The 25366-nt window shown below is 38.5% G+C and overlaps 2 protein-coding genes across 4 annotated transcripts in view; one reads left to right on the forward strand and one right to left on the reverse strand.

The window, feature by feature from the left end:
• Positions 1–19932, reverse strand: part of LOC118278541 (uncharacterized) — a 43592-nt gene extending 23660 nt beyond the window's left edge. For all 3 annotated transcript variants that reach the window (XM_050703412.1, XM_050703413.1, XM_050703414.1), the window contains exons 1-13: positions 19582–19932; positions 18490–18649; positions 16379–17823; positions 15787–15908; positions 14882–15015; positions 14012–14122; positions 12651–12768; positions 11069–11207; positions 10253–10409; positions 9436–9538; positions 7996–8115; positions 4344–4555; positions 2641–3952 (exon numbers count right to left, since the gene is read on the reverse strand). In XM_050703412.1, the coding sequence (XP_050559369.1) occupies positions 2651–3952; positions 4344–4555; positions 7996–8115; positions 9436–9538; positions 10253–10409; positions 11069–11207; positions 12651–12768; positions 14012–14122; positions 14882–15015; positions 15787–15908; positions 16379–17823; positions 18490–18649; positions 19582–19742 (4284 nt within the window). In that variant the 5' untranslated portion in view covers positions 19743–19932 and the 3' untranslated portion in view covers positions 2641–2650. The remainder of the gene's footprint in view (positions 1–2640; positions 3953–4343; positions 4556–7995; positions 8116–9435; positions 9539–10252; positions 10410–11068; positions 11208–12650; positions 12769–14011; positions 14123–14881; positions 15016–15786; positions 15909–16378; positions 17824–18489; positions 18650–19581) is intronic.
• A 516-nt stretch (positions 19933–20448) lies between these two features.
• On the forward strand, positions 20449–23652 carry LOC118279034 (putative Dol-P-Glc:Glc(2)Man(9)GlcNAc(2)-PP-Dol alpha-1,2-glucosyltransferase). The gene is made up of 2 exons (XM_035598560.2): positions 20449–20645; positions 21856–23652. The coding sequence occupies exon 2, from the start codon at positions 21868–21870 to the stop codon at positions 23302–23304; it is 1437 nt and encodes a 478-aa protein (XP_035454453.2). The 5' UTR covers positions 20449–20645; positions 21856–21867; the 3' UTR covers positions 23305–23652.
• Positions 23653–25366: the final 1714 nt, after the last annotated feature.

The following is a 25366-nucleotide window of genomic DNA, read 5'->3' on the forward strand; positions in this document are numbered from 1 at the left end:
TTTTCGGATTTTCGAAAATTTCTCGGTAGTAGCACGGAGTCTGGAATTGTGTCCAATATATGGCAATAGGCTCACACCCTATTACATGGGACTTACAAAATAAATTGTGAAAAGTGGGTGTACATTGTACAGTGGCATTACGTGCCATAATGTGCATCTCTGCCTACGCCTTCGGGGATAAAAGGCGTGACGTTGTGTGTGTATGTATTCTCTAAGTCTTGGAGGGGAGTGGAACAGTCATCTATCTGATTGAAGTTATACACTAATTTAATTCATATTTGTATGAGTTTTCAAATGTGACATTTGACTTAAACAATCTAGAGTATAGTCCATCTTCGAATATATTATTTTCCTAGTGTAGTAGATTCAAATGATTTAATTATACATATTTTTTATTTAATTAAACGTTCAGCTGATTATGTAATATGTGGTTTCATTTCTATTTCATCCCCCTTTGAATATACTAGAAATTAACTTAGTATTTTTAACTTCTTTATAAAAAGAGATTCACATTTTATTACTGTATGGTTGGTGCGACTGCCGCGCAGTGTCTAGTGGGTTCGATTCCCGCATGGAGCAACACCTTGAAAATATTAGAAATTAACATAGTATTTTTAACTTACTTCATATAAAGATATTTAAAAAAAAATTACATATTTATTACTGCACGGTTGGTGCGGTGGATGGGTAAACGGTTATCGCGCAACGTGTAGCAGATTCGATTCGATTTCCGCACGGAGCAACTCTGATTCACAAATCGTTTCGTAAAAAAAGATCCACATTTTATTATAGCTACTAGACTACCTGATATTGGAGTGGTTGCAAGTAAGACAGCCGAGCAAGGAGTCTCGCTTTTGAATCTTATGTCAAGGAAATTATGCGTGATGCAACAACTAATGTCCGTTTTCAACAACCCTTTTAAGGAATCCTTTTTTAGCTTATCTACAGTACAAGTGTCGCCTAAAAATACAAGTAAGGGATTAGTATAGCTGCTTTTCTACCAGAGATGTGTTATGTAGCTATGCTACGAGAATGTAATAGCTAAGCTGTGAAACTATGTGACTGTTACTAAGCTGTGCGAGGAAGATGCTCAGGTCGAGTATGCGATGTATCGATAGTAGGGAAGCCATCCGTAGCACCCATTTTTATATAAAACAAAAACAGCTTAGTTCAGTCCGTTTTCACCAGTGCTAAGCTATGTGTACCAATGAATGTGATTGGTGGAAGTCAAACGCATCCACAGCAACGTAGCATAGCACATCTCTGGTGGAAAAGCACCCTCAATGACTTAGTTAAATGACAGTTTAAGGGGTGTCAAGGGTAATACTCATTAGAAAGAAAACTAAAGAATTAAAATTCCAAACAGTTTATTATAAAACAAATATCTATAATAGGTCTACAATAGCCTTATAAATTACACACTGCCAAACTCAGAGTCATTTGATGATTACTTGAACTATTCCTCAGTAACTATTATTGTTCCGAAAACAATTGCTAAGGACTGGGTTAAGTAACCATTAAATGTCTGAGTACGGCAGTTAGTTTCATAAAAATATATTTTAGTACAACATTTGTCTTGAAATAGGTTACAGCCGTCTACGGCCTTTTACTAAAATCCCATACATTAAGGAATCTATTTCACAGTTTTATATTCATATTGACAGGATTCATATATCGCTCACCTAGCAATATATTGGCACATCTGCAAAAAAATGCGAAATTGACTTTATATGGTTTACGTATTTAAAAGCGTATATTAATCTATTTACTTCCATATTCATCGAGAGAGGTCGTAAGTGTCATTATACCATTATTGTAGTTCCCCTCACGCACGTAAAACAACGGTTCATTGGTGAGTAAACTAACAACTAAACAACTCAGGTAAACTATGAAAACCGTAAATGTGCCAATATATTACTAGGTGTGGGATATCAGACCGAAATAACCGGATCTTAGTACGAGTTTGCATTACGTTTAATGAGATCGAATCGAGAGTGCGTTCGGCGCGGATGAACCAACTTGAAATGATTGGTTGATTCATTACTACATAGATTCACTCACCAGCTATTAACTACATGGGACTTAGAACACAAATTGTAAAAAGTGGGTATACATTGTACAGTGGCATTACGTGCCATAATGTGCACCTCTGCCTACCCCTTCGGGGAATAAAGGCGTGACGATTGGTTGATTCATTTGAGCCGGCAAACTCGTACTAAGGATCCCGATCTGAATTCAAAATGTCTGGATCTATTAGATTTTAGACAAATTGAACATTTTTAGACTCATTTGGTCATAAATGTATTATACTCCGCCGCGCCACACAATAGGGATGATGACGGGGTATGAAAGTTAAAAATCTATTTAGTCCGTCAGTTAGGTAATGAAAAAATATTAGATAAAACGAATTAAAGTTTAGGAGTGAGAGCAAATACGTCATTTCTACGTATAAAACGTACCTAGAACTGACGTCACGCGATATTTCAAATCAAGTGTATCACCAAAAGTGTTTGTTTTCGTAATAAGATAAAAAAATACGTGTGTAATGTTTTATTAAAATAATCAACAAGACGGACATTAGAACAAAAATTAGTCATCTACCCTATTATTAGCTTTAATCAGACTGTGTAATAGCCCTACCTTTCCCCCCTTATTCATTTAACTTAGGTTGCCTTAGCCTACGGGGGCGGGTCTTACTTTCAGTCAATTTACCAGGACTAGTGGCTCTTTTCAAAGCCCTATCTTTCTCCTCCTTCCTAGAAGACCTAGGGGCATCTAGGTTTTTAGAATTCTCCTTTTGCGACACAGCTTTAGGTGTCGCAAACTCATGTTCCAGATTTTTTACTAAGCCTTTTCTTAAAGAAGATTTTGAGTATGTTTTTATTGTGTTCAATGGAGTGAAGAATTGTTCAGGAGTCGAAATGGGGGTAAAGAATTCATTAGATTTGTCTGTCTTCTCGTTTATAGGTGTTTTCGCTGTGTCAGTGACTGTGATCACCGGTTTTCTTGACGGTCTCGGTGTCAATATCTCTAAAACAGGTTTCGATGTTACCGGAACCGGTATTTTGAATTCGGACACCGGTTTTCTTGGCTTCGGTTTTTCTTCCTTCTCATCCGAACTGTTTTCGTCGAGGTTAAGTTTTATAACTTTACGTTTTTTCGGTAACTCCTCATCTTTCACCTTTCTAGCCGATAAGTGGGGGAGTTTGGCCTTCGATACGGGCGTTTTATCCCCTTCAGTCTTCATTTTCGGACTCAATTTAAGATTTTCGAACTCAGTTTCTAAATCAAACGCTTGTTTTTTGACCACATTCCTCAGTTTAGCTGACGCTATCATCAAATTCAGGATTTCATTGCTCAAATACACATCATTTAGTCGCAAATCTTGGCAAATCTCATGTACAGTCACGATATACTCATCCGCAGCATCAAAATTACCATTTTTAAGCTCAAAAAACGACGCTTCGATCAAAATTTCTAATTTCACCTTCCTAAATTCCTCTTCAAACATTGTTCTAGTATGATCTATAATATATTTCTCGAAATCGAACTCTGTATATGATGTTAAAACTGCTTTTAACTTCGTATCAAAGTAATCAAAAGACCTTATAACACCATTGAAGTAATTTTTAGCAATTTCTTGTTCGTTCGCTCGAAAATACATGGACGCTTCTAGACCAGCTGTTGTGTAGAAAATTATGGGACAATATGGGTTAACGCAAGCGTAACAGTCACATTGTTTATGCTTAAAGAAGTCAGGTAACACAAATCCGGGTATGGTGACATATTTCCTAGTCGGACTGACTTGGGATTTGAACGATTGGCACTCTAGCATCGTCTCGAAGTCTTGCTTCGGTGCAAACATTTGGATTTTCGCTTCTGTCGGTATGATTGGTGGATCGCTCGACGGAGGCAGGCCTAGGATGTACTTGAGGCGGTTGTCGATTTTCACCTGTGAATGAAAATATTTTATATGTAGTAGGTATTTTTGGATTATTATTTGGTAACTAATAGTTATACTGTCTCGCTTCTCGAGTTGTCGCTATGCTATGGATGGCTTCCCTACTATCTATACATCGCATACTCGAGCTGCGCATCTTTCTCGCACAGCTACATAGCTTAGTATCAGTGGAAACTGTCACATAGTTTTACAGCTTAGCTATTACATCTTCGTAGCATAGTTACATAGCACATCTCTGGAGTATAAGCACCCTAAAAGTCACAGTGTGACTAGAAATTAGTCGAGATCTTGTCAAATAGATGATGCTAGTATTTTTATTACTTTTTATTGAATTCTAAGATTATTTTGTTAGTTGCATAACAAACAAAGTACATATATTTACCTGAGCATCATCCATCTTGTGCACATGCACGATGTCTGCATACAAGCTGGCCTGTGTGTGCGCGGCGCAGTGCGCGGCGGCCACCGCGCATGCGCAGCGCGCGCGGCGCCACCACTGCAGGCGCCGACACACGCGCACGGCGCGCGCGCAGCTCGACGATATACCGCGCTTTATGCATAACGAGCGGAGACGACGGGGTAGCCATTTTGACGCTGTTTGAGAGAAAGACAACACTATTTATTAACCGACTTCCCAAAAAGAAGGAGGTTCTCAATTCGGCCGGACATGTTTTTTTTTATCATCATCATCATCATATAAGCCATAAGACGTCCACTGCTGAACATAGGTCTCCCCCAATGACTTTCACATAGGCCGGTTGGAAGTTATCTGCATCCAGCGGCTTCCTACGCTGCCTGAACTGAGGTCTTACGCTGTTGCCGGTACGCGGTCTCCACTCGAGAATCTTTCTGCCCCAGGCCTGTGCCTTTAAGTGTGGGAGAGCCATTTTCGGCACTGCTGGGCCGGCTCGACCGGAGTGATATCACGGCCTCATAGAAAACCGACGCGAAACGCTTGCGTTGTGTTTTGTTGTGTGAGTGAGGTTACCGGAGGCCCAATTCCCCCCTTTCCAATCTTCCGAATCCCCAATTCCCGAACAACAACTCTTAAATTCCTAACCCCCAAAAAGCCGGCAACGCACTTGTAACGCCTCTGGTGTTTCAAGTGTCCATGGGCGGCGGCGATTGCTTACCATCAGGTGATACGTCTACTTCTTTACGTTTCATGTTCAATAAAAAAACCGTCGGTTCTCCGCGCTATGTGCCCTACCCACTGCCACTTCAGCTTGCTTATCCGCTGGGCTATGTCGGCGACTTTTGTTCTTTTGCGGATCTCCTCATTTTGACGCGACAACGTCTTAAATTAGGTTGCGGCTCGGAGTCACTCATGAAAAAGTGTAACGCCCGGTAACGTAACGATGCATCGGCGTAACCGAAAATGCGTACCTAGACATTACAGAGCGTTATTTTTCTAGTTAGCATAGTACATCTCCTATTTGGCAAAGGGAACTATATATGACTACCTATGAATCTTTTTTTTGGTCCCACATTTCATGGGTCCATTTTCTTGAACCCCTCCCGAAACTAAAACCTGGCTACGCCTATGTAACGTTGAGTCACCGAACGAGAGAGAGGCCCGCCGGGCCGGCGAGTGCCTTGCGTCACTCTCCCACTCAAACATGGTCCGTCCGCCACTAAAGACGTTGTCACGTAAAATCTTCGCCCGTAAAACCGACTTTACAGGCAACCAATTTTTTTTATTCGATCTCGCAAAGAAACTCCGAGCATAGCCCTTTCCATAGCGCGCCGAGCGACCTGTAGTCTACTCCGGTTGTCGAATGCGAAGTTTCGTTTAATCTTCGGCCGTAAAACCTTATATTGATTTACTAATACAATTACTTAAAATAACGTTTTATTTTAAATTTCATATCAAAACCTTTTTGTCTTTATTTAATTCGTTTACTTTTGTTCACGAAAGTTCGCAATAAATAGAATTGTAATATGCAATCTGCGAAGTTTTTTCGTTCGTTCGTTGAATTAAAGTGAAGCTTCCAGTGCCGGCGTAAGGGGGGCGCTAAAAAAAATGTAAAAAAACAAACAAAAAAATATACACAACTTTCTACAAAACTTTCTACGTCCGCGTCGTTAGCTCTCTCTAAAGGGAAGATGAATTCTTAATTTACTTGAAATCAGTAAAAAACTAACACTTGATATTGCTTCCCTCAAGTGGGCGCCACAATATTTTCGCCCGGGGTATCAGTGGCCCTTACGCCGGCTCTAGGAGCTTCTTTATAAGCCTCACAGTTAGAGACCACGTTTCGGTTCCATACATCATCACTGATTATGTGCGTATTCAAAACCTGTACCCTGTGCTGAATGGTTAGTCCATTCGAGCCGGCCAATCAGAGCGCCGAATGTTCTCGTTTGGATTTCGTTAAACGTAAACCAAACTCAAACAAAGCCCGCTGGCAAGTACCAATGTGACTTTTCCCAGTTGTATGAACTTTATAAGATTACATATTTAGATACTTACCACTGACAAACGGTAAAGGAAAACATCGTGAGGAAACCTGGGCTTATAATTTCTAATTATAAGTTTAAAATCGTCAACCCGCATTGAGCAAGCGTGGTGATTTTTTTTATATTCGATGGTTCAACGATTGGCCGCTATCTCGCCCAATGGTAAGTGATGATGCGGCCTACGATGGAGCACGTCTGCCCATAAGCAACCTATTCATTCGGGCTTTGAAGCAACGGGTTATACTCATCAGGAAACACAGACAAACGAATCCAGAGGCGTTACAAGTGCGTTGCCGGCACAAGGGGGTTAGAAAATTAAGGATTGTTGGGGAATCGGGCTTGAGAAAATTTTGAAACGGCGGTAATTGGGCCTCCGGTAACCTCACTCACACAACGCAAGCGTTGTTTCACGTCGGTATTCAGTGAGGCCGTGGTATCACTCCGGTCGAGACGGCCCGGCAGTGCCGAAGCATGGCTTTCCCACATTTCTTCTAAGATTATTTAGACACCATTGAGAAACGTTGAAGGAAAACATCGTGGGAAAACCTGGACTTATAATTTCTAATTGGAAGCGTGAAATCGCCAACCCGCATTGAGCAAGCGTGGTGATTAAAGGTGAGGTCCACAGGCCTGCACCGTACGCATCGGACGCATCATTTCAATATCATAAAAATCAATTGCTGTTCGTTAGTCTCGCTAAAACTCGAGAACGGCTGGACCGATTTGGCAAATTTTGGTCATGAATTATTTGTGGAAGTCCAGGGAAGGTTTAAAAGGTGAGAAAAAAATGTTTGAGGCGGTACGAAGTTTACCAGGTCAACTAGTAATTCTTAATTATAAGTTTGAAATCGTCAACCTGCTTTTTTATGTTAAATGGGCCGACATTTGGCCGCTTTCTCACCTGATGGTAAGTGATGATGTGGCCTACGATGGATCACGTCTGCCCATTAGCAACCTATTCACTCGGGCTTTGAAGACACCCAGGTTATACCCATCAGGAAACATGACTCCGGCAGGGATTGCTTTGAGCAAGCGTGATGATTAATGCTCAAACCTTCTCCATGTGAGAAGAGAAGAGGTATTTGTCCAACAGTAGGACAGACAAAATCAATAATCTTTTTTTATGGAACGCGAGCGTCTGCTCCGTATACGTCTGTATATCCTGATGGTAAGCAATCGCCGCCTGAACGATGCAAACGCTGCATGGACGCCCGAAAGACCAGAGGCGTTACAAGTGCGTTGCGGGCCTTTTGGAGGTTAGGAAATCAAGGATTATTGGGGAATCGCGGAAAGGTGGGTAAATGGGCCTCCGGCAAGCATTGTTTCACGTCGGTTTTCTGTGAGGCGAGGCCGGATTATAATCTATACTAATATTATAAAGCTGAAGAGTTTGTTTGTTTGTTTGAACGCGCTAATCTCCGTAATTACTGGTCCGATTTGAATAATTATTTTTGTGTTGGGTAGGGCATTTATCGAGGAAGGCTATAGGGTATAAAACATCACGCTATGACCAATAGGAGCCGAGCAGAGCGGGTGAAACCACGCGGAAGTAGCTAGTTTGTCATAAAACTTACCAGTATTAGAAATAGACATATAATGCCGCTGGGTTCCGTTGACGCCGCTCAAAATGGTTGGACTGGAGTCCCGAACTAGCATTGTCTGCGCTTCCATGAGACGGCCCACTGCTAAATCGACTGTAAATAAATAGAATTAAGGTTCATATTAGAACGAACTATTGTAACCAACATTTGCGTTTTTATTTTGTTTGCATGGGTATTAGAAAGCCTAACAGGCTAAATTTATTTTGATTGGAAAATGATCTATTTGATTTACATTCTAGAACAGGGATTTCCAACTTTTTGGTGAGGCCTATAGTATGGAGAAAACTCTTATGACTTAATTTAAACCACATATTTGTTATCATCTTGGCTGACGATATACGAAAAATGAGCGAAATAGGCCCAGTAGGTAAGCCAAAAAGTGCATTATTCTCTTTGAGCTAATTTGAACACTCTTTACAAATACGGCATTATAACAGCCGCGCCGCATGTCCGTAACATTCCTAGACAACCTACAACATTGAGCTGTTCACACAGAATTTAATATTTGATTTATTTATTTTGTTTAAAGGGGATTGACCAACTTGTATGGGACTTTGGCTATTTTTGAACAAGCACTTCAGCTAATAATATATGTTTGATTTATTAGTTCATATCAGTAAGAATGAAGATACAAACTTAGTTTTGTATCAAGATTTATATTTAGATATTTTTTTACATTTTATTGAAACTGGTTATGCATGAAATAAAACATTTTTTTTCTATTAAATTGTATTATTAATCCGATTCATATGTAATTAAAATATGGTCAAGGAACTCGGCAGGTGGATTCATAATTTTCTGGTACCTTGCCCAGCTTAAAAACCAAATAATAGTTATTATATGTGCACATCAACCTACTGTTCTATGACCCACCATGCAGTTGCAGCAATAATGTTTTATGGCTGTCCTGCATTTAGTCGCTTCATTTTCATATGAATACAATTACTATCAAAATATGTTTTCATTGACTAATGAAGGATCGTACTTTGTATTTGTCCCACGCAATAAATTGGAGTTTCAACACTCACAATGCAAAAGTTTAACAAAGCGAATTTATGTTCAATTGAATTAACCAGTCCGGGGTGCGAAATTTCCTCACCATTGTAATCTTTAAACACAACACTACCTCCCTTTAAAGCCGCGGCAGATACTTTTAGAACACCTTATAAATGTTTTAATATTAGAAATTGAAACGGGATATTTACCATGTTTATTTATGTCTATGAGTTTCCGATATTTTGGCACTGTTGCAAGCGCCATGATCACGGATGAACTGAAAAAAACATGGTAAATATCCCGTTTCAAGTTCTAATACTAGTGTTAGTGACCATGTCAGTTTAAAAACTTATACCTTAAAATATGTTCATCTCTGCCTATCCCTTCTGTATACATAAACAGGTAAATAATACTTACGGTTAATATCAGGAAACTTGTCGTAAGCAGACACTAATCTAAGTTGAGCCAGCTGCACTAGTTTCGCCGCTACATTCATCGAGCCAGAGTTCAAGTAATAAATCTGTAAATAAATAGTTTAATCTTATAAATATATATTAATATTATAAATTCTAAAGTTTGTGTGTATGTTTAATCATCCAAGAGTCGGCAACGCAGTTGAAACCCCTTGGTTATTTTCTTTTTCTATCTCTTTGGCTGAATAATAGTTTTACATTGTTCTCAGATAGTTAAATCAACGAAACAATGTAACCAAGAATTGTATTGTGAACCTGATTGAAAAAGAGTAACCTATGGAGTTTCTTGCTCGTTCTTCTACATAGGAATCTACACTTTGGAACTAGCAAATAGTGCAACTAGAGGACTGACCGACAGACAAATACATACACAGACAATACAAACAAATATAATAAAATTAAAAATGTATTTTTTTTAATATTATTATATTTGTTTTGACGTTCAAAAGTGTCTTTCTGGTCTAATTGAATTAAATAATTTTGACTTTGACTTTGGCTTACCATAGGTAGGTATCAGAGATATTGTAAAAAATTGTTTTTTTTGAAAAAGAGTTACGATGGAGTTTCTTGCTCGTTCTTCTCCATTCGAAGCTACACTTTGGAACGAGCACCTAGCTTTACTGATAGACAGACTGACGGACTATTCAATTTGACGTTTCAAAAGTGCTTAATTTAGGATTAATTGAAATAAATGCTTTGACTTTGACTTTGTTGTCTCTCTACTCGTGTGTCGACCTATAACCATAAAATATACCACTTACCGCGACATCACACAGGAAAATAACTCCGCATTCAGTATTATCAGCGTTTTTCATGATTTCGCTAAAATATTCAGTCGCCTGGGAGAGTGTCTCTTGCAGCGCGTCCGATTGTTGGACAGTCGAGAGCAAAACACCGGCATTGCGTATGTGTGTCACTCTGGAAATGGACAAAAATAGTCAGTCAGTAACGTCACGCCTTTTATCCCCGAAGGGGTAGGCAGAGGTGCACATTACGGCACGTAATGCCGCTGTATAATGTATACGCACTTTTCAACATTTGTGTTATAAGTCCCATGTAATAGGGGTTGAGCCTATTGCCATATACTGGACACAATTCCAGTAACCCGCTACTAATGAGAAATTTTCAAAAAACCGAAAATTGTCCAGTAATGCTTTATGTTTCACGGGAACGCGAGCAAGGCAGCTGGCAGAAGCTGTGTGAAGTAAATGACAAATGCGAAAGTTTGTGAGTATGTATGTATGAACATAGCTACAAATGTGTAAATTGATACAGGGGTAGATTATGGTCTGGAATAACACGTAGGATACTCTTTATCCTACATAAATGTGTATGAAACCGTTAGCGGAAACTTGTTTATAGTATTGATAAAAATAGAAAGTTTATAAAAATCGAGTCTCAGAGGGACTTTTCATCATGAGCAGCATGCGCAAACGCAGCGACGTCAGTAAACTGCGCGACATCGACGCGAAACTAGTAGAACTTTTCTCCATTAATGTACGCGAGTAAACCCTGGTTCTTAGTTAATTTAATATGTCTCACGATAGTCATCACAAAAATTATGATAATTAACGTACTTATCATCCAAATACGCAGCGAGCCGGCAACATACGTGCGCCAGCTGCAGCGCGTGCGCCGGCCTGCTGTAGTACTGCAACTGTTGCACGAATATGTCCGACAGGGCCAGCGCCGGCCGTAACAGGGGTCTGATGGTCACTGGAACGTAAATAGCTGGGGTTATACATGAGGTGAAGGGCTGTTGTTCCTACGTACTGTTGGGATGGCGATCCGTGGGTCCTTTAAATAATATCACTTTATCTAACATTAGAACTTAAAACTGGATATTTACCAAGTTTATTTATGTCTATGGGTTCATCCGTGATCATGGCGCTTGCAACAGTGCCGAAATATCGGAAACTCATAGACATAAATAAACATGGTAAATATCCCGTCTTAAGTTCTAATGTTAGTGTTAGTGACCATGTCTGTTTAAAAATGTATAACACTTTATTACTACAACAAATGACAATGCTAGATCCTGCCCCACTCAATTTCATGAATGTACAAGAAAAGTAAATTAATCAAAATTTATGCAATGAAAATAGGACCCTTGTTACTTAATAATTATTCTGATAAAGTTGCGGATAAAAAGTAGGAAATAAAAAGAATTTAAAAAACCCAAGGCCTATTTTCTGTTCCTATGGCGACCATCTGCGTTTCTTAGTACGCATACACGAGGAAGAAAACGATTTATTCAATAAAAAAAAGATTTATTAATGTAACGTGTACGGATTTTAATATGAATTTGGTTTTAATACATACTGTTAGTTAATTTAATTTTTTTTTTAAGTTAATTTAATTTCGTGTTTGAACGTTAGTGATTAAATGTAACGAAACGTCATTGGCGTGCGTGCGCCAGTTATGTCCAAAAAGTCATTATTTGACATTCGCTCTGTCTGTTCTGTTTACATTGTTGTTTCGTTATGACTATGAATTAAAAGTAGGATTACTAAAGGTGATATTGGTGATAACATTCCTGCCTTTCATAGCTAAACACCCTATGATAGCATTGTAATAATATAAAGTACTTAATTTAATTATTTCTACCATTATAACTGCAATTAACTAAACTGGTACTTAACCTAAAAGTGGTATTTTTTCTTAGATTTACATAAAAACCGCAACTTCTAAAGGCTTTTAAACATGTTTTTAGTTATCACTAATAGAGCAGCAATAGAATGCTACATTTGGCATGCCTGTACAATATAGTTTTTTAGTGGGGCAAAGCTCTATAGAGATTCTGGCATTGTCATTTATTAATTTAAGTTTTTACAACTAAGAAACTGAGGCTACGACACGTGTGAATTTTTTTATTATGAAACAAGCCAGTAAACGAAAGGCCAGCAAAGCACTTGTAATGCTTCTAGTGTTTCAAGTGTCCATAGACGGCGGCGATTGCTTACCATCAGGTGTTCCATCTGCTCGTTTACCGGCTTATACCATAAAAAACAACCACATACCTGTGTTATGCTGCTCATGAATATGAGCCTCTAGCATGGCTTTAAACTAGTCGAGTTCCTCGTCAAACAGTTACGTGAGTAAGCCGATAACATAATAATTAATTTAGTATGTCTCACGAAAGTTACAATAAAATTATACCTGTGTTAATAACTGCCAATAGCTCAGTCCATATTTCGACAGCCTGCAAAGCTCTGCGTAGCGCGGTCTGTTCCTGGGGCAGCGTGCGCATCGCTTGTTGGTTATCTGGGTCTATGTTCTGTAGTATATTGTATACAAAATATTTTCGTTATTTGACAATGATATTTGAGTCACTCTCACAGTAAATACGAATCAAACGACACCTATCAAGCTGAAATCCATCGAGTCGTTCAGGCTAGAGAGTGAGCAATATTCGAATTTGGCGCCAAAAATCCGCCATTTTGTTTTTTTTTTTATTATTTTGATATATCCAGTGTCACTCTCACAGTAAATACGAATCTAACGACACCTCTCAAGCCAAAATCCATCAAGCCGTTTAGGCTGCAGAACGTGCCAAACAATTATACATACATACATACTCTCGAAAAACATAACCCTCCTTCTGGCGCAGTCGGGTAAAAAAGTTTCTTCGGGAAAGTTGTTTGTAATCATGAGTACAATCACGTGTTTAAATATCGTTCACTAATTACCAGTCGCCCTATACAGTATGTTAACTAACAGAGGGCGTTCCTTTAAACTCGTTAATCTATATCATTAATAGATTAAAATAAAAATATCAGCATAGAAAAATAAGCAATAAATTGCAACGTTGCCTTCCTTCAACTACGCGTGCACTGAATGTTTCTTTTACGTATCGTATACGATACTAATAATATTTTAATATTTTAAAATAAAACATATCGTCACGCCTTTAATCCCCGAGGTGCACATTATGACACGTAATGCCACTGTGTACACCCACTTTTCACAATTTATTTTGTAAGTCCCATGTGGTGGTGAACCTATTGCCATATAACAGGCACATTTCCAGACTCCGTGCTATTTTAGAGAACAGAGAGTAAAGTTCCCTAAGAAAAGGAGGATCCTCCGACCAGGCGAGGTGATCATGCCTGGCGGGCTTTCTGCCCAACTGTTGTTCGTTGGGATTTTCTATCCGTCTTAATTCGCATGTAAACTTCGTATGTGCGATGCAGGATATTTATGACGTCATCCGTTGATTTGCTCGTCGATAGTCTATGTGCAACTTCTGTCATCTGTCACTTGTTACTTGTCAGAGTGTCGCCACACTATCACTGAGAAATATTCGATAAACCGAAAAAAGCCCTGTAATATTTCGCCCTACCAGAGAATCGAACCCGAGACCCCTTACCCGGCGGTCACACTTGCAACCTACCAACTCGGCCAACAAGGCAGTATTTAAAATAAAATTGTCTTGTTTTTGAATGGTAATACTATTGCGGGTTAACAAGAACGCCCTCTGTTAGTTAACATACTGTATAAAGAAATTTATAAACCCTCACCGTCTCAGTAGCTTTCCAGTTATATTTGGTGGTGGCCTCCGCTATATCATACTCAGCTTGAAGGAACAGTAGAATGGTTTGGGCGAGTCGCACGTCTGAGGATATTGGCTCCTGAAAGAAATAAAAATAATGACATAAATAGGATTTCTACTGTAAACAATATTATAAAAGACAATCATGATTTTGTACATTCGCAGTGCCCCATCTAAGGGTAATATTATAGCATGAGTTTGTTTCTTTGATTTTAAAGTAAACGGTAATCGTTCTGATTGGCCGGCTTTGACTAACCAATCAGAACGAATAGTGCTTCGTTTCGATTACTTTAAACGTAAAACAACTCGTTAAGGGTACAGGTTAATTCAAGTAAGTGAAGTCGTGCTATCGTATAGTATGCTATTGAGAAATATCCGGGAACCGTCCAGCCTCTTACATTAAGCAGTCGACGACGAGTCAGATTTTTGTTTTACATTTGGTTTGGGCAAGCCGCACGTTTTATTTTTTTGGTCAGTTTAGATTGAAGTGGTTATTGTTATTATTAAAATAATAATTCTTTACTCAATCGACTGCACCGTTGGCGTAAAATGGCTGGGCAAACGGTTGTTTTCGCGTAAAGTGTACCGGGCTCGATTTCCACAACGGGGCAACTGTTTGTGTGGCACAAATTGTTGTTTCGGGTCTGATTGTCATGTGTATGTGAATTTGTATGTTTGAAACCGCATCCACGACACAGGAGAACAGATTAGAGCGGGGCAACGTTTAAAAAAATAGTGTTGCTGTTTTTTTTCGAACTCGCTACAGCGCAGCCGGTTGGCAGCCACAGCACCAACCATGCAATCGATTCATTGAAATAATCATCAATTTCATACTCACAGCCATTTTCTCGATCTTCTCCAATAACTCTGCTACCACCAGTTTGTATTGGTCGGCGTGGATGGTCCTCACCGCCGCGGGAGTCAACGACACCACTTGTAGCAGCGTCCAAAATATTGACTCTGTGCTTTCTGCTGTAATCAGAATATATAGAGCTATTTATTTGTTAGACTGCCTCGTTGGCCGAGTGGTTGCAAGTGCGACTGCCAGGCAAGGGGTCTCGGGTTCGATTCCCGGGTCGGGCGAAGTACTACTGGGCTTTCGCGATATTTCGAAAAATTCTCAGTAGTAGCACGGAGTCTGGAAATGTGCCCTGTATATGGCAATAGGCTCGCATCACATGGGACTTACAACATAAATTGTGAAATGTGGGTTACACAGTGGCATTACGTGCCAATGCACCTCTGCCTACCCCGGGGTATAAATTCGGGGATAAAAGGCGTGACGATATGTATGTATGTATGTATTTGTTATAGTAGCTTCTGCCAGCGGCTTCGCCCGCGTCCCCGTGGGATAAAAAGTATCAGTATTTTTTTTAATGGGATAAGCCTCCCACAATCTCCCATAGCACTGCAACTACAACCATGAAAACACCGGAACACTGAAGTCCAACGTCCCAGGGGCATGAATGACTGTCTAGGATTCCGCAACGAAATAAATCAGAAGTTATTATTAGAGGAGAAAAAAAAGAAAACGTTAGTTTCGTACGCATTCCGCGCTCGTGTCATTAACGCGTTCGTGGGTTAAAACCCAGGAACGCGTTAGAACGGGGTGGTTTAAAAGGCCAGCAACGCACTAGTCCACCTGGTGTTTCAAATGTCCATGGGCGGCGCCGACTGCTTACCATCAGGTGATCCGTTTGCTCGTTTACCGACTTATACCAAACAAAATAAGATTTAATTTACCAGTGATCCATTCCTCTCGTCTGCCATTAAGCAGAGAATGAAGTGCGCGCCAAACTCCAGCCACCGGTGCAATCGACGGCCATAACTTGCAGTACATGTCAAACTCGTGCTTTAGGAGTGAACTGGAAGTAGAAAAAATACAATTATTAGCGTTTTTCAACCAGAGATGTGGTATACTACGTTGCTGTGAATGCGTTTGGTTACCACCAATCATATTTATTGACTAAATACCACCCCGTTCTTACTCCTGCTTTCCAAGCCAGAGCCTCGGTAACCCACTGCCCGCTAGGTAGTCCGCAGCAAACGGACTCAGCTAAGTGCTTTTTTTTTATATGGAAAACACTAGCAAACCCGACGAACTCCGTTTCGCCACCAACCACAGTCAGTCGGGTTTTCCTTCCTGAGGCTATAACTCCAGAACGCACGAACCAATTTTTAACGGTTTTGCATTCGTTGGAAAGGTCTCAGGCTCCGTGAGGTTTATAGCAAAGAAAATTCAGGAACAATCAAAAGAAAAGCAGGAAAGCAGGGAAAATCATTGATGGCGAAACGGAGTTCGCCGGGTTTGCTAGTACACAGTATAAATACATACCTAAACTGAACACCTTTCAAAAACGGCTTCAAATCTCCATACAACTTATTTTCCACGACAATTCTACACGCATCCACCACAGAGGTCATCTGAAGGTCATCAGACCTGTCATCAGCGTCATCGTCATCATCATTCTTCAGGGCTTTCGCCTTAATATCCATCACTAAACTCATATACTTATCAGAATTAATCTCTTTAGCGAAAATCAAGCTCAAAAAAGCATCTAATAACGCTTGCTCATGCTTCCTATAGTCTAACTCACATATGCTCTTGTTATAAAATGCTCGAGCCACATTTTTATGCTCAAACTCATTAAAATTAATGCTCAACTCATTTTTTATATAAATCTCGAATAATTTAATTGAAAATTCGTAGTTTTTATTCTTGTTTAATGCTATAGCGGTGTTGTGTGTGTCTGTTTGCAGTTTACGGTAAAACTTTTCATAGTTTGCACATTTATGTCGCTTTAATTGGGCCATAATTGAGTATTGTTGTTCTATAACACTGTTATATAGAGGTAATAGGTTCGTTATATCAATACTTTGCTGTATAGAAGCCGAGATGAAATGCTTGACTAAGAAAGACAGCCTCAAGGCATCATGCAAACCAGTTTTCACTACACAATTTTCGCATTTTAACAACTGTTCGCAGTTTGCCAACTCTTTCAGTAATTTTAGCATGAAATTCAGGCAATTCTCTTGCACTTCCACTGTGAAATTAGTCTTAACACCATTGTTGACGGAGTATTCGATGAATAATCTTAAGAATTGAGCTAGGAACGGGTAAGAAGTGACCATTGTTGTCTCATAACCCAGTTTGACAGTAATATCACAAGACAAGGTAAGGTTTTTGAAGACGGCATCCAAATATGTGGTTCTATTTAGGAAAATATCGCAGAATGAGTTCAAATAGAAGGTTTGGAGACAGTGAAAGAAGTCCGGCTTATGCCCAAGAAGAGTTATAGCCGTTCTCACAGCGGAATTAACAGCGGACTGCTTAAAACTATTCTTAGAAGAATTCTCAGCGACAACATAGAAACAATCGCTGAATTTCGCATACAAATCTAATAATTCTTTCTCTTTAAGCTTTTTGATGGCATTCAAATCGGTTTTCTGTGATAATTTCTCAAAGATATCCTTGTAACAGCCATTAAGCTGTTCAGAGTGAGATTCGCTGTATATGAAGTGCAATTTCTTGACTAAAAACACTAGTATATTCGCACAGAATTGAGCACTGTCATATATTTCAACGGTTTTAATAACATCTTCAGTCAATTTTGGTAGTAATTTGTGTACAGATTTGCCTTTAAGCTTTTCTATATAGCAGAGTCTGTCTGCTATTAAGTTCCAATACGTTTTGCTATATTCCTTTAAAAGATTCTTTGGTTCCGCTTCGAAAGCCATGAAAGATAGTTTGAGTATCAATTCTGGAGGTATTTGTTTGTTCTGTAAAATAAGAAATTAATTAAATTATATAGCAAAAAGCTTTAAACAGAGAGGAGTGGAAGGAGGATAGGTAGGCCTTACTCCTACAATGGGATGATAATAGCTGATTAAATTTAAAATTATATAAATAAAATAAATAAATTGACTGCCTCATTGGTGGAGTAGCAATAGCGACTGCCTGGCAAGGGGTCGATTCCCGTGTCGGGCGAAGTACTAATGGACTTCTTTCGGTTGTTCGAAAATTTTCTCAGTATTAGCATGGAACTGGCCGGTATATGGCAATAGGCTCACTCCCTATTACATGGGGCGTAGAAAAGAGGGTTTACATTGTACAGTGGCATTACGTGCCGTAATGTGCACCTCTGCCTACCCCTTCGGGGATAAGTGACGTTGCGTATATTCAAATTATTTCAAGCTTTTTGTGAGCTCACATAGTCTGGAAGAATGAGAGAGGGCGAAACCGCACGGGTCTACCTAATGAATTTATATTTTTTTTTAAGGGGGAAAAATCATCCCATGCCTTCTCTCACTTTAGGCGAGGCGAGAGGATGTGTCTCTATGTCTCTTACTGACTAAAAACCACCCTACGCCCTTCGAGCTAGAGCGGAGCCCCAACAAAGTCCCAGCCGGGCTCCAGACACATATTATAGTAAGTACTATACATACCAATCTGACAACATATCTATGTATATGATAGATGCAGGCCAATGTCTTGACCTGTTCAGCCTTGTTCAGTCCCCTCGTCTCCCTGATGCAGTCTATGGTTAGAGTTAGCAGCTCTTTGTTGTCTATGCTGTCTCGCCATGACGGTGCTTTGTCCAGGTTTCTGTAATTGTAACAAATAATGTTAGTTGTAAGAGTTCAAATAAATAAATTAGTGTATAGAATGAGATTTTGACTGCACAGTTGGCATGATGGCTAGGCAACTGGCCAGTGCAACGTGTAGCAGGTTCAATTCCCGCATGGAACAACTCTTTGTGTGATCCACAGATTGTTTTTTAGTTTTTTATGGAATAGGAGGCAAACGAGCAAACGAGTCACCTGATGGTAAGCGATCAGCGCCGCCCAATTGATTGTTGCTCCGGGTTTGGGTGTCATGTGTATGTGAACTTGTATGTTTGTAAACGCACCCATGACACAGGAGAAAATCCTAGTGAGGGGCAATGTTTAAGAAAAAAACAAATGGTCAAAAAAAGAGATTTTATGAATATGTAATAGTAAGTTGCTTTAGTTGGTTGTCTACCATTGTAACTTTTGAATTAAATAAATAAATGTTATGTAATAATTATTTTATGGGTTGTAGAGGGTCAATAACATTATCTTATACAAGAATCAGGGTGCTTTACCACCAGAGATGTGCTATGTAGCTATGCTATGAAAATGTCATAGCTAAGTTTACGCTAAGCTGTGAAACTGTGTGACCGTTTCCACTGCTACTAAGTTAAGTAGCTGTTTATTAGCTTCATAAAAAATGTTAAATAATTATAAATTAATTTCTAAACATTCATAATGATGTTTTTCTGTAACTATGGGTGAATTTAGGCAGCATTTTTACATAACTAACAAAAACACATTTAAATTAGATGACCTTCTTCTGTTTTAAGCCTCAAACTTTAATTAATAAGAGCATAGAAGCAAATAAATGGGCTTGCAAAGTCAATATTCACATCCAGAATTGAAAAACGGTTTGACTAGTGAAAACTCGCGAAATTCATAATTATTTTGGAGTTTTCTTATTTATTAGTTAATCAGACTTACCTGCACAGTAAACACAGCACATTTAGGGAGAAAGCACCTCTTTCTTTTGTAGATAATTTCGATGCAATCACTTTATATTCATTGTACACTTTGGTTAAGTTATTCCAATCGTTTTTGTCGCCGTTCGCTTTTATTTTTGCTAAGAAATCGTTAGCTTCCATCTTGTTATAGAAAATAATATTCAAACATCACACAATTAAAACGTTTCAACAATATTTTGTAGACAAAATTGATTAAATAAATTCAAATCACAAGTTTTGGCCGTTACGCTTTTAAAACGTCAGACGTTTCAACAAAATATTCCTGTTGTCATGGAAAACGTATTTGCATAACGATTAATTCTAGCCAATGGCAAGACATTTATGATTTTTAAGCCAATCAACAGATTGTTGTTATAGTTTCTGTAACTGGAAACAAACTGAATAAAACGTTCCATTTCAACAACGGTAATTGAAGTTATCCTTTGTATTGCTTGATCATAGTTTTATTACTTAATTAATAAATAAATATATTAGCTTTTTTTTCTGAATTTTAAGCAAAATTCTGGAGATCATGCGTATCATTAAATATTTAAAAAATGTCTTCGTTTTGTTTCAGTCTTTGTCTATAAAAGTGTAAAGAAACGTTGAGAAAGAATACGTTTGGATACTTTTCGAGAACATAATTTATTTGTCAATTAATTTTAATTTAATTTTTGTTGTCTATAGAGTAAAGCATATAAAACTTTAATTTGTATTATAATATGACCAAGTTTAGCAAATACAATTACATATAAAGCACATTAAAATAAATAAATAAAATAATTTACAAAACCGGCACAGTTCATTACGTTTTGTTATCAATCAAGTTAATGTCAGCCAAGCTTGTCAGGAATTTGTCAAAGCGTCAAAAAAGCCGCCATTTCTTGGTTATCAATTCTTATTATTCTTGCGGCAATCTAAATATACGCCATAAATAGGTAATCTAATGTATAATTTGATGAACAAAATATACAATTAGCAAATACAGCTGCTGGCAGCTCCTCCGGGGGTATATTTACACTTCGTCGAGGGGTTTACCTCACAGTAAGTACTCCCACTTTAATATTGATTTAATTCAGCACCTATGGACGCATGTGCAACAGGAATTACAAACAAGCTTCCCATTAAATACTTATTTACTTCTAACAATATATTTTTCTTATTGGAATCCTTTGTACCCGCCATTTTCAAAAATGACTACTCCTACTAATGTTTTAAGTTCTTGTATTGAAAATGTCCAATTTCATACGGAAAATATGATCACTAATTAAAATACCTCATCATTATGACGCATAGAGATCCAAGCTGATTTTCTAATTAAAAGTTTGTTGATAAGGAATATTACATTATAGTAGTGGCAAGAATAATCATTAAAATACTCCCAAGTTTGATTCCTAGGCTGAGTATAGTGTTATGTTCATGTTTTGTAGCCAAACAACCTCTATTACATGTCCTAAGAATATTCCATGACCTAAATTTGGACAAGACTGCACTAAAAACTTTTTAATAATGATGAAGTTTTTGAAAGGGAAATAGACCTATACAAGTAACTACATTATTTTTCACTGAAGACCAAAACACAAACACGAATGCCCATTTTCACCAACCTCTTTTAAATTTTAAGCAGCCTATTAACGAGGTTTCTTTAAAATCAATACACACATGGGTACCTACTGCCATCTGGTTTCGCTCAAACCACTTTCCTCAAAAGGCCACTACAGAATAAAATTTTGGTTCTCACACATCACTTTTTAAGTTTTTGTGTGGGTTTTAAAAGAGACCATGAACTTTGAAATGAATGAATGAGTTTATTTGGACATTGCTTTTCAGAGTAGTTTTTTAGAAAATGCCTAACTCATCTAGATTTTTTTTAATAATAATTTTGATGTGTAAAAGTGCTCTTATGTTGACTATTTAAAAAAATAAATCTTGTTTTATAAGAGAGGTTAGAGATTTCATAAGAGAAGTTAGAGATATCACTTAAAAACATTTTGATTTTCACTAACATACTTGTTTAAGTGATACCTAACAGTAGAGTACAAGTAAGACTAGATAAGGTGTTTCTTGCTAAGTAACTCTTTGCTAAGAGTCAGTTTAGGGGTGGTTGATGAAAACGGGCATAAATCTACATACATCCTTATGCTCACACTCACGCCTATCTCCCATGGGGGTAGGCAGAAAGCTTAGACTAGTTATTGTAAATTATGAGATTGCCACTCTAGTAATCTAATGTCAGTAATTTTATATTTTTCAGGTACGAAACAGGATGGGGTTTGCAAATTTCAATCTACTTCTCTTCGGTCAAGTCATCTCCTATTTCCTCGCTTCGAAACTGTTATTCGACAAAGTCAACGAAACAATACACATTGTTATTGATGAATACTTCCACATACCGCAAGGATTAGCTTATTGCAATGGAAACTACTCATACTGGGATCCAAAGATAACGACTCTACCAGGCTTGTACCTCGTTTCATCAGTTGTTGGCACCTACTTCAAATGCAATACATACAATCTACGGTTTGTAAATCTCATAGCCTCATGCGTCAACTTAGTTCTATTCTCAAGCATCTTACGATTTGTGTACTTCGGTGATAGGAATCATATGAAAATTATTCTACAAGCAGTGAGCCTCACTATACTGCCTCCGTTATACTTCTTTTCACATGTCTATTACACCGATGTCCTCTCCGTAACATTTCTGTTGCTGTTTTCAAGATTATGTTTAACGAACCGATACTTCTTTATGATCTTGATCTGCGGTGTGGCTTCTATAATGATGAGACAGACAAATGTAGTATGGATTGCTATGGTGTTCGGTCATAAGTTGCTAGATTTGTTAATTAAGAGTTCTAGGGTATTCGGTAACCAGTATATCAATGATGTGAGGTTGAGTAAGCGTTCCCTCATAGCCAAAGATGTGGATAAGTCTAAATTGAAACGGTACTACGGATTAAAAGATGTTTATTATGCAGCAAGATATCATTTGTCGACTGGTTTGACAACATTCTTCAAGTTTTTATCGTTCCATGATGCTACCGTATTGTTCACACATTTGATGACACTCAGCGGTTTTGTAGCTTTCGTTTATTACAACGGTTCCATTGTAGTAGGAGACAAAACAGCTCATGAAGCGACCCTACATTTGCCCCAATTGCTATACTTTTTATTATTCTATGGAGTCTTCGGTTTGCCTTATGTTGTGAATCGGTTGAAATCTACTCTAAAACTGATGTTTAGGCAGAAAATTCTGGTATTATTGTCCGCTTTGGTCTTTGTATTAATAGTCCATTTTAATACCCTCATTCATCCATACTTAGTAGCCGACAACAGACATTTTACTTTCTACATATGGAACCGATGGTTTGGTAAATATGAGAATGCTATTTATTTAACTGTGCCAGCGTATGTGTTTCTTCTATTCAGCATTTATGATAATTTGAGGGAGCAAAATTGCATTTCTTTCTTATTACCATACACTATTTGTTTGGTTCTCAGTTTAGCATTGCAGAAATTGATTGAAATAAGATATTTTTTGGTACCATACATAGTTTTAAGGCTAAGATTCGCAAGACCTTCTCATATGGTGATTTTGTCGGAATTTCTATGGTATATATTGATAAATGCGGCCGCTTTCCATGTGTTTTTCAATAAAGAAGTTACGTGGAAGGATTTCGATTATGTCCAAAGGATAATTTGGTAGTTTTAAGTCTTTAAAATGCGTAGGATCAAAGAAACGATATTGTTGTGAATTTTCTAGTCCATAGGTTTCCAAAATTTTCGAAAACGGCCCAAGGCCGGGTCCATCCCCCTTAAGTGCATCATTTATTCAAATAGGCCTAATTACCTCCTTCATAGTCTTCCCAATCCACGATTCCCCAACAACCCTTATCTTCCTACCCATAAAAGGCCGGCAACGCACTTCTAACGCCTCTGGTGTTTCGGGTGTCCATGGGCAGTTGGTTCAATTGTGCTTGTAGTTTTGTCATCACTGCAAACTGTCGGTAAATAAAGATAGAGAGAGAGAGAGAGAGAGAGAGAGAGAGGCACAAGTAGTCCTACATTAACTTGTTGCTTTGTTCGACCATTTCACATCGATCGGTAAAGGGCTAGTACAAAATTCTGATGTTAAGGAAACCACTGTCTTATGTATGAGAGAAATTGCATTTAAAGATAGTATTTTTTTTATAAGTAGAGCCCGGATTATATTATGCAACATGAATGTGCCAAAATATGCACTAAATTGAGTCGAAATATGTAAAAATGGGCAGACCTCCCACTAGGTGGACCGACGATATCGTCAGAGTCGCGGGGAGCCAGTGGATGCAGGTGGCGGCTTGTCGTTCTACGTGGAGGACTAGGGGAGAGGCCTTTGTTCAACTGTCTACCGGCTGATGATGTTGATGGCCGAAGCGCCTCTCTATATCCTCCTTACGCCCTAAGCCCCTAGCTAGGCGTCAAATGCTTAGTTTGCCTAGGGATAATACGCTCTGCAATTTCTAAAATAATCCGGGCTTTAGTCGATAAGTGGTGACCAATGATGGGTCTTTAAATTTTAGACAAAGAATTAATTTTTAAGAGAGTATAAGTTGTAAGAACAAATATAAATGGCTCAAAGACAGACATGCTGCAATAATGCCATTAGTATTTGGAAGATATTGTTTCTTTTTTCATTTCTAAGGCGCCAATCGCACTACAATCTCTTTTCGTAACCGCAAAACCGCCGAAGCTCTAACAGTTTTCAACACTATCAAGGTATTTTCAACCTTAACGCCTACCAGTATCAGTAACATTTTTTAGAACGCTATAATTTTGTAACATTTAAGGGTTTTAAATTTAATTGCGACCTCTTATGGGTCGGTTCACGCACGTAACGTGTGTAACGTAACGTACCATCGGTCAAGAGTGTGAACTGTCTGGTAGAATTGATTAGTCGACGTCGACCGATAGATATGAACCGACCCTAAGCGTGTTACCACACCAATCGAGCGATGGTCGATCGGTGGTAGAATGGATTGGTTGATGTCGATCGATAGTTTCTAGCCGGAATATAATAAATCTACCGACCGCTGCCATCGACCGGCAGTCGATCAATTGGTAAGTCGACCGGTATCCGTCGATTAAAGCTACTACACTAATCGATCAATGTCGATCGATGACATCCACGAACTATCGATCGATAGGTGTGATAACACCCTAAGTTCGGTTTCGGGTTTCACAAAATTATGCGGTAAAAAACCGCTGCGGTTTCCCCGTAGTGCGGTTGGGGCCAAAATCAAGTCATTGGAAATCACCTTATAAGAAGTCAGTGCGAATTTTTTTCTTAAAACGTTCATATCTTATGTTATATCTAATCTATTTAGTAAGTGATTTGTACCTTTTTTTTTTTCTTTTGTATGTAATAATATCTAATTATTTTTGGAATGATGTCAATTAATTATAAAGTTTATTATTAATAAGTAATGATTATCAAATATGTAAATGAGAATAAATTATTTTTGAGTAACTCGGTATTATTATTTTCTATCTACTCCAAAACCTGGTTTTTGAGGGGGGATAATCAATGACTTCTCCCGCCTTGCGCGATGCGAGAGAGTCAGACTCATACATACATACATAACCTCACGCCTGTCTCCCATGGAGGTAGGTAGAGACAATGGAACGCCAATTGCTACGATTCTTACACACCTCTTTCGCTTCATCAACAGTCATCAATCTTTTCATTTATGCTCGTCGTTTTTAGCCAGTAAGTGTCAGACTCTTAC

The sequence above is a fragment of the Spodoptera frugiperda genome, chromosome 24, assembly GCF_023101765.2.
Source record: "Spodoptera frugiperda isolate SF20-4 chromosome 24, AGI-APGP_CSIRO_Sfru_2.0, whole genome shotgun sequence".
In the NCBI taxonomy this organism is placed as follows: Eukaryota; Metazoa; Arthropoda; class Insecta; order Lepidoptera; family Noctuidae; genus Spodoptera; species Spodoptera frugiperda.

Coding starts and splice junctions, on each gene's coding strand:
- LOC118279034 (XM_035598560.2), top strand. CDS start 21,868: ATGGGGTTTGCAAATTTCAATCTACTTCTCTTCGGTCAAGTCATCTCC.